This window comes from Carassius gibelio, chromosome A9 (genome assembly GCF_023724105.1).
Source record: "Carassius gibelio isolate Cgi1373 ecotype wild population from Czech Republic chromosome A9, carGib1.2-hapl.c, whole genome shotgun sequence".
NCBI classification, from domain to species: Eukaryota; Metazoa; Chordata; class Actinopteri; order Cypriniformes; family Cyprinidae; genus Carassius; species Carassius gibelio.
Genome location: NC_068379.1, coordinates 19,641,581 through 19,651,376, shown reverse-complemented (window position 1 = coordinate 19,651,376; position 9,796 = coordinate 19,641,581). Strand labels below are relative to the sequence as shown.

The window sequence follows — 9,796 nt, the reverse complement described above, 5'->3', positions numbered from 1 at the left end:
ATATTTCTCTCTCTTTCTACATACATGCAGACACACAAAAATATACACATTTATATATACTGTGTATTATTTGAAAGAAGTCTTATGCTCGTAATAGCTGTATTTATTTGATCAAAAATTCAGTACAAATATGATTTCAATTTAAAATAACTTTTCTGTTTTAATCTAATTAAAAATGTGGATGATCTGGTGTTTATTAGTCTTTTATTTAATCTCAAATTGTTGTATTTCTTGTAAGAAACTGACTATGCCAAAGTACTTCCAATAATGTTAGCCTTCTCCCTTTTTCACCACTGTGACATTTAATAAATTATTCCATATATAATAAATTGAAAACACATTTATCATACTTCCGTCGTACTCAATTCAATTTGAGTATATTTATTTGACAAACCAGAGAACCAAGATAAACATGACTGGCATTTTAAGAAAGCCGGGTCCCATGCTCTCAAACGTCAATCATCAAACATTTGTGCATCAAATATTGCAATAATATTGCTTTAATAAAAAAAAAAAAAAGTAAACTGTCCACTCTGCCATAAATAGAGACACCGGGCAAATAAAACAGAGCAGAGCGTCATAAAAAAAGACTAAATACAGAGACTCATGTTTAGAGATGTGTGTATGTTTTCAATATGTGATCAGGATGTAGCAGCTCTAACCAGACTCTCTCTCGTGTAGTTTGGTAGCTTTATACCCAGCAGGATCAGATGTGTAAAGGTGTGTACTGTGTATATATATATATCTAGCAGCTCTGTCCAGCCTCTGTCTGTAGTGTGACCTCCTCAGCGCGGAGCGGAAACGTGTCAATGGTGGTAAAGATCTCTGCTGCGGTGATGGGGAAAGTGTAGCGCTGCTTATCCACTCCCTGTTTGTCCAGAAGCACCATGTTAAATGAGTTCTGAGACAGCTGCAGCAGCAACCTGCCCCACACAAACAAAACACACATTTAGTGCAGATGTTCATTGGGATGTGTTTAATGTTGCAATCAATTCACTAAATTGCCTAAGAAACTAAGTTCTTGAAATTATACACAAAACAGCATTTAAAGAAACATGAATCAAGTGACTGAAATACAGTAATGAAGTACCTGAGCTGGAGAGCTAGTGCTGGAGGGATGAGTCTGTGTCTGATGCGGCCGATCTGAGCTGGATAAACCCCCACCAACTCAATCACTGTCACATGTCTCAAGTCCAGACCACACTGGGCTGGCTGAACCACACACACACACACACACACAATACAAATCATTCCAGTTTAGTTGCTTGTAGTCTTACACAGTACTGTAAAATTCATCTCCATCTCTCAGACAGATTAATTTGACAATCTATCTATCTATACACACACAAATGATTTTTTTTTTTTTTTTTTTTACAAAAAATAAATAAAGATCTCACACTGACTCTCAGCCCTTAGTGTGCAAGTTAACATGGAATAAAAAGGCAGATATTGATGTTATACCTGTAAATTAGTCATTTGGAATCTGTAGTAGTGATTGGCAGCTGAAGGGGCGGAGATTATCAGAATGCGCCGTTTCTCATAGAACTGGTCCAGTAATGCAGCAGCAGACCGCACACCAACATTAATGTTCATGGCTTTTAATAAAACAAATGATTATGATGTTATTCACCAGAGGGCAGGACAGGAAGAGCAAGATCATGCATTTTACATGATTTGTGAGGTTTAATCTCATAAGAATAAAATGAATAATTCTTGTGATAAAAATTCTGCCATCGTTTATTCTAACAATCTACCTTACAATATAATTCAATTTAAATATTTTATCTGAATAAGCAGCTTCGTTCAGGAATGGAATGTAATCTTAAACATGATGTATAATGCAAGGAATTTCTTTTGCTAAGCTGATTGTAAGTGTTTGTGAGGTATTAATGTGTTTTTCCCTACGTGCACAGGACGTCTCCAGGCCTGACCACTCCATGTTAAACTGGCAGACTCTGGCGGCGCTGCCCCTCAGCTCATAGCCGCCCAGACAGCGGAACTCACACGTGGCCCCGTAATTATCACCCGCACTGTCACATTTCATCCAGCCATTGTCAGGGACAGAGAGAGGAGTACAGCGACGCACTGCAACATGCACATTACACACACATCAATGCCAGCACATTCTCAGCAACTAAATCAACCAATGACATTTTTTCAGTAATGTGAGAGTAGTTTACCAGTTCTCAAAACAATTTAGCTTTTTCAGTAAAAAAAATAAATAATTGAAAATCAGTAGTCACTTACATTATATGATCTGATAACTACACTATTGCTCAGAAGTCTGGGCTCAATAAGTTAAAAAAAAAAAAAAAAAAAAACTACATTTAGCAAGGATATATAAACTTGACACAATGAAATTACAGTGAATAAATTTATAATGTTACAAAAAATTTCCATTTCAAATAAATGCTGCTCTATTCTTCAAAGAATCCTGAAATTAATTTCTCACAGTTTCCACAAAAATATTAAAACCAACACAACGGTTTTCAACACCGATTGTTTCTTGAGCAGCAAATCAGCATATCAAAATAATAAGAAAAATCATGTGACACACAAGGCTGTGGGAATGACTGCTGAAAATTTGAACTCTGCCATCACAAGAATAAATGACATTTTAAAATATATTAAAATAGAAACAGTTATTTTAAAGTGTAATAATATTTCACAACAATACTGTTCAACTGGATCAATACACTTCTTTCAAAAACATTAACAAATCTTACCAACCACACATTTTTAAATTGTAGTGTATATATTTATAGGATTTATAGCTAACATTTATTAGATGCTCATAATTTTTAAAGAATAGTTTGACTGTATTTTGATTACTTTAAACATGATTAACTAGTAGCTTAGAAAGCAAAGTTTCAGAAGAACTCACCTCTCACTCGGACATTGAACCTGCAGGTCGCCTTGTTCTCAGCACGGTCAAACACAGTGTATGATAATTTATGATTCCCTTCTGGGAAGTGCGAGCCCGACGCCTTTCCTTTCAGTATAACACTACAACACAAACAAACAGTCTCTTTCTAACAACAAGAATCTGGAATAGATTTATTAGAATTATTAGATTTAAATCTGAATTCAACTTGAAATTACTTGATTCTCAAATATTTTTGCATTAAGACATGAATTTGCCTGTTGACATGGTAACTTTCCTATATGGTGAGGATACAAGTGTTAGACTGACTCTGTTAGGATGCCATCTGCTGTGTCTTTGCCCTCTGGGGTGTCCCACGTCACTTTGGCGGTGAGTTTCCCTGGTTCAGCGGTCTTATCCTTTATATTAGGACACTTAATAACTGGGGGATCCACATCTGGGACAGAGAACACCTTTACATGCCTCTTGTCCTAAATACTATATATTGGATCCATATTTGTAAATAAGTATTAAAGAGTGCTCAATGAGTATTTAACCCACCCACACACACACTGTTGCCACCACTCCAAGTTCTGCTGCTTTGGCAGGTGGCACTGAGGTCTCCTCGAAGTGTGTATCCCGGCGAGCAGAAAAACTGGCAGCGGGAGTTGAAGTATGATCCGTCTGAACACTTATAACCTCCGTTAGATGGCATGGCCAGTTTAGGACAGCGGACTTCTGTAAACATAATTCATTTTATGTTTACCAATTATTAAATAGAAAGCATAATACAAAATACAGTACACATCTGTTTAAAAGTTCAGGGTCTTTTGAAGTATTTTTAGTTTTTGAATTTAATAATACTTTTATTTAAGAAGGATGCACTAATTGATCAAAAGTGAGAGTGAAGAAATTTCAAATGAATGCTGTTCAGTTGAACTTTCTATTCATCAACGAATCCTGACAAAAATATTACACAGCATTTGATAATAGTATGAAATGTTTCTTGAACTTCAAATCAGCATATCTGAATGATTTCGGAAGAATCGTGTGACACTGAAGTCTGGAGTAACAGCTGTTGCAAATTTGGTTTTTTTATCAAAAGGATAAATTACATTTGAAAATATATTTTAAATTGTAACAATGTTTCATAATATAACTGTTTTTACAGTTTTTTTATCAAATATATACAGCCTTGGTGAGCATTAGAGACAATTTTTTTTATATTTTACTATAAATATTAAACCATCCCCAAATGTTTAGTGTAAATGAAAAGAAAAAAAAGTAAAAATAAAAGATATAAAAAGAACAAATAATTTGTGATTATGTAATGTTTAATGCAATAAAATATAGAACTGATTATGCTATTTAAGTTAGTCATAAGCAATATGATTTTAGAGCTGAGATGTATGGATGTTGACGTCAGACCTCTGCAAGCGTAGTTTCCTGACCACTGTTTGCTGGCCATACAGAGGATCTCACTGCTGCCGTGCATCTCGTAGCCCGTCTTACAGCGGATCTTGCACCGAGTTCCCAGAACATTCTTATTACGTTCTCCGCGTGGTGTCTGGCAGCTGACATGACCATGCTTAACTTTCACTGGGGCACACCATGGAGCACCTAGAAAGAGACATATGTTAACACACTCGATGCAAATACACTGAAGAAAGACACTGAGTCATACCAAAACACATACAGTATAAAACATGGCCTTACAAACCTACCTTGACAACTGCCATCATTCAGATATGCATGGAGAAATGTGAACAAAGATTAAGTAGCACAGCCACAGAAGCAGAGAGAGGAAGCAATCCGGGGCCTGAGGCTTTAAGAAGGCAGTCAGAGATGTAGTGTCCTCTGTGTGGTGAATGTATGTGTTCTGACAGCAGTGCTCATGTGTTATCATGTGTTAAGAGAGTTTTACTGACAGAAGATGGGTTTAAGTTCGGTGTAATGGGTTTTGGGATCAGTATGTGCATTTTATTTATGTCCTTGTGTGTGTTCACCTGTGTATCGCACATCTTCATCATCAGTGTACGGCCAGTATCCAGAGCCTGCAAAACAGTTTAAGACAGCAAAAGCAAGAAAGAGCAAGGATGCGTTAAAGTGAAAAGCGGCAGTAGCAATTTTTATATTGGTACAAAATGTTTCAGTTTCAAAATGCTGTTCTGTTCTTTTCATTCGTCAAATAGTTTAAAAAAAAAGAAGAAAAAAAATCACATTTTCCACAAAGATATTAAGTTATTAAACTGTTTTCAATATTGATAATAATACAGAATGTTCCTTGAGCACCAAATCAGCATATTAGAATGATTTCTGAAGGATAATGTAACACTAAAGACTGGAGCAATGGCTGCTGAAAATTCAACTTTGTTTTCTCTATTTTACTGTATGCAGTGTATGTATTTAATGTATACCCCCCAACCACAGACACTTTTTAGGATTTATTCATCATTTTGTAACTTTATATCACTCTTCCCCTCTTAAACTTTATCTTTAGAAGTGTGACGTTATTTCAATTTATAAATGCAACTTAATTTCATTTTCCAAACCTCCTTGCAAATATATATATTTATATGTTTTTGATTTGTTTTTAAATTGTTTTACTCTGAGGCTTACACAGCTAACATCTGAAATCTGGGCTTGTTGCATTTATGGACATGGCATGAAGTGCAACAATGACCTCTGCAGGTAAAGATGCGAATTACAGTGTGTAATAGGGCGATGCAGTGAAAATGGCAGCCACATAAAATCACATGTAACACTATATTAGGATAACATGCTTTGCATGGAAGGACTAGATGGAATAGATTTTGGCATGGCTTCAATCAAAGGTCAGACTTGTAGCTGCAAATTTTTACATTACTTATTTACTTTCATGGCAGAAGCTTTTACAACAGTCAACAACACGGCAGAAAAAAAATCTTCATGTTCTCCAACAAAACATTTTTTTTTTCAGTGTTCTATTCCATCTAATTCTGTGATTTGTACTTACTATAGTCTGAAAGCAAGTGATCCAAAAACGTAAAACAAGGCTAGTGTTACAAAAAATAAAAATAAAAATCATGGAAAACTCCATTAGGCCAACCCACAGATCACCCTCTTAGACTGGGATCAAACACAAAAAACAAAGCCTGCATTCAGTGCATATAAATTGATGCTGATTCGCTTTTTTATTCCTTCTAGTTCTGTTCATTTGTCTTTTGTGAGTGTGTAAGTGTGTGGATGGCAGATCACACAGCAAGTTAGATCAAAGCTCCCTCTGATGCAGTAACAAGAACTCGAAACACACACATATACACTATGTTAATGCAGAGCTAAAAGCGAATCATGACAGGTCCACAGTTTTCCAACTTCTATCATGGAAAACACTCCACAGGGATCATGTGTGTAGGTGTGTGTGTGTGTTTTCGCTCCATTTGGCAGATGAGTTTTCCTGTTCCATTCTGTTAAGCTCAGCAGAATGCTCTATATCCCAGAATACTTACCGACTTACCGGCTCAGTTTCTCTCTTTCTCTCTCTCACACACACACACAGACATATAAATACTAAAATATTTAAATACTAAAAATGGAGGGCGTTTCCACTTAAGAAATCTTTATTTTAACTAAACCATTTAGCTTCTGCTGCACTTTCTGTTTAACCACAGTCCTGAGGATCACAAAAGATTTCACAACTTCCACAATGTTTAGTTTAAAAACCGTTCACTCTTGGATGGATGTTCTGCAGTCATTAACGGAAAGTAAGATCCCTCAGGCTCCCCGTGTTCAGTTTCTGCTACAGCTCCAGACTCAGATCACAACTCTTATTTGTGTGAAAGTTAGTTAACCTCATTCTACACTACAGTCTGAAAGTCAAGTACAGACTAATTATGTTCATATCCAACTATAAGCCACTGCAAAATGGCCTATGAATCATCCAGAACCCCTTCACACAATATCAGCACCTTAGCAAACATCCAGATCAACTTTGCAAAGTTCCACACAAATTTGTCTTAATGAACTTTCCTTTTCTATTTTGAAACTAGATCAACATTTAAATGAAGCAACCACAACAGGGTCAAATTCTCAATTTATGATCTTCTTTTCTCTCATATGCAACAAGGTTGGACCTCCAGTGCATTTACAAATTGGAGTATGGACCACAACCTAAAACCCAATGACATGAGTCACAACCTCACACAGTCACCATTTTACAAAATTAAATTTGCATTTGTGATTTAACTCTTAATGGTCCTCAAAATGAAGATGAATTGGTAATTTAGAGCAATAAGTTCTACTACCACCACAACATATGCATCTCTTCAGCTTCTTGTATTGTGTTTCCAGCAGCACAGGAAATTCACATGTCTAAGCGAGTCCAAGCGAGTCTCTTTGCTTTTTCAATTTATTCTCTAAACAAAAAATCTTGGTCTTCTGCTGGAATATAAACAATGTTTTAAGCAGAAGTGTACTTTTTGTTCTTACTAATATACACAAAATACTCCAAAAAAGCCCCCCTTTACCAGTCAACCAGACTGATACAAACATGACCCAAAACACAAAGTAGATTGTAGATATGTGACATGAAGCTACATCAGTTACATCAGAAATCAACTATAATCTGGCAATGGAAATGTGGACAGAGCTTCCAACTCTGAACAGTGAACACAAAAAAAAAAAAAAAAAAAAAAAACATTTTTTTTTTTCTAAAATGTGAAAAATACCAAAACATCAGGGTCACATTTGCGATATCTGATCCAGACCACATGCTAACAGATCAGGTAAACACAGCAATGTAGCAGTGTGTCAAAGCCTGAGGAACAGGGAGTAGCACACCATCAGCATGTCAATAAAGATTTATTAGTTGATCCATGTTTTGCATGTAGAATTTCTGCAATGCTAATTATTCATGGTCATTATATCATATTCTATGATTACTATTTTATTCTTTTGACTTGACACCTTTAAAGCAATTTATTTGATACACAAGATTTGACTTGGAATCCAAATGACTCAGTAACACATTATCTTCAGACTCTCAGACCTGCAAGAAGAAATATTATCCTTCAGTAGGTGCCTAACAATTAAAAGTTGCTTATTTTATAATTATTACCCTATTATTATTTGTACAGTCCCTTTGTTTCCGGCAGAAGATAATGAACAAACTGCTCATGTATGGAAAGTGTATGGTATCAAACACTGAAATGATCTAAATGAGAGGATAATAAACTTTTCGTTTTATGCATGTGCATGCAATTAAAGATTCAAAATATCTATATTATAATATAAAAATATAATCTATTACTATATGGAGGAAATTATTTATATCCAAAAAGGATGACTCAGACCAGTGAACATGTCTGCGCCTTTGGAAATATTGCAAATGCATTGCTGATAGTCATCCCAGTAAAGCTTTGTTGATTCTGCTGACCCACTTCCAGAAGACATTACATTATTTACAGACACAGACACTAATTATTTAAAGATTCTTTAAAGACGACGCACTCAAAAGATATATCAGAAACATCAGTATTGAGCAGATCGACCGGGAGCGCAATGTCCTACTGGTGACAAGTCATAAGTGCCTTTTCATATGAAAGAGTTCAGTGTCTTTCCCCTGGATTTAGTGAACTTACCCCCTTCTTCCCACGCAAACAAACCCCAAAGCGTCCACGTAAACACTCTTGAGCTCTGTTGTACACTGTGTCTAATACAGGAAAACTAGCAGAAACTGCATGGGAAAACCCATAGATCCACAAAGACTTAGTTTCTTCTGATGTTTGCTTTACTTTGCATTAGTTTAATGAGTCTTGCTCAACACATTTTGAGTGATCAGAGCTCACAGCGCGAGACTCAACGGGAACAGTTTGGATGGGTCTCTTACCGTCATACGCGAAACTCCCGGACAGTTGAAATGCCACTATCATATACACACACGTCCAGGTTTCCATCTTTAGGAAGTCCGTGAGCTGCTGAGAGACCTCTGGTGCATTCCTAGTCGAGAATCAGAGCACCAGCCCGAACCCGCCTACTCTCCAGAAAATTACTAGAGCTCTTCGTCCAGAGCGAGCGCGAGCGCGCGCACAGAGCAGCGCGTGGACTCTATGCTATACGTGTATAAACAATGGCACTGTTATAAGTTTGGATCAGTGACACAAAAAAATAATTGTGAATATTTTTATTATTTATCATTTATCATTAGAGTTCAATTCAGAATCTTTTTTGTAGGTTAGATTTTGGTTCAAATTTTGTTCTGCATTGAAATTTTGCCTACATGTAGCCTATATTATTCAGAACTGTATGTGTATTAAGCTCCCCTGTCATTCCATTTATGATTCTTAGAATTAGTTCAGATTAGAAATTCCAATTGGATCCCTTTAGGATTTTAGACTGGGGAATAAAGAGGTCCTCAAAAGTCAAAGTTGGCTTTATTGGGTTAGTGTGTATTTCGTATTAGAACCTTGTTGTTTTTTAGAACATCCTCCTGTTTTTCTCTGTTGTTTAAATATTATTTTCTTTCTGCTCTGTTTCTTCCTCCTCCTCTTCTTCTTCTTCACCTTCCTCCTCTTCTTCCTCATTAGTTTCTCTCAGTTTCCTCTGAATTCTCTGAATTGTTATTGTATTCTCTTCCCTCTTGTATATTTATTTCTCTTCAGCTTCTTTCTCTCTTCCACTTTCTTCTTCATTTTCTTCCTTCTTTTCATTCAGTTTGTCTCCTTCATCATCTCTGTCTTTTTTCTGTCTCTGAAACGTCAAGATTCTCTTCTTCTCCAAACTTAATTTAACCTCTATCCATTTTCCCTTCTTTTTCTCCATCTTCTAGCTCAATCTGTTCTATCCATTCTTTTTTTTGTTCATCTCCATTTGTCTCTTACATTTTATCCTCATCTTCAGCCTTTTCTCTTTCAGTCTCATCTCCACTTTCTTCTCCTTTACTCATCTCTCCCTTAC

General features: G+C 36.1%; 1 protein-coding gene across 2 annotated transcripts; it reads right to left on the bottom strand.

Moving 5' to 3' along the window:
• Positions 1–350: 350 nt before the first annotated feature.
• LOC128019887 (sushi repeat-containing protein SRPX) lies at positions 351–8,920 on the bottom strand. 2 transcript variants are annotated; one of them, XM_052606202.1, is made up of 10 exons: positions 8,730–8,920; positions 4,870–4,917; positions 4,292–4,483; positions 3,425–3,601; positions 3,194–3,320; positions 2,885–3,006; positions 1,906–2,085; positions 1,462–1,595; positions 1,091–1,212; positions 351–923 (listed from the first exon to the last, which is right to left on the bottom strand). In XM_052606202.1, the coding sequence occupies exons 1-10, from the start codon at positions 8,794–8,796 to the stop codon at positions 746–748; spliced, it is 1,347 nt and encodes a 448-aa protein (XP_052462162.1). In that variant the 5' UTR covers positions 8,797–8,920; the 3' UTR covers positions 351–745. The 2 variants fall into 2 exon arrangements, with proteins under 2 accessions (XP_052462162.1, XP_052462163.1); XM_052606203.1 differs by lacking the exon at positions 4,870–4,917.
• Between the last annotated feature and the right edge of the window lie 876 nt (positions 8,921–9,796).

What these genes read in the sequence shown, in the direction of transcription:
- LOC128019887 (XM_052606202.1), bottom strand. Translation starts at nt 8,796, where the DNA reads ATGGAAACCTGGACGTGTGTGTATATGATAGTGGCATTTCAACTGTCC. An exon ending in GTTCAATGTCCGAGTGAGAG is followed by an intron (nt 2,086 to 2,884) that starts GTGAGTTCTTCT and finishes TGCATGTTGCAG; the next exon opens with TGCGTCGCTGTACTCCTCTC. An exon ending in TCCAAATGACTAATTTACAG is followed by an intron (nt 1,213 to 1,461) that starts GTATAACATCAA and finishes TGTGTGGTTCAG; the next exon opens with CCAGCCCAGTGTGGTCTGGA.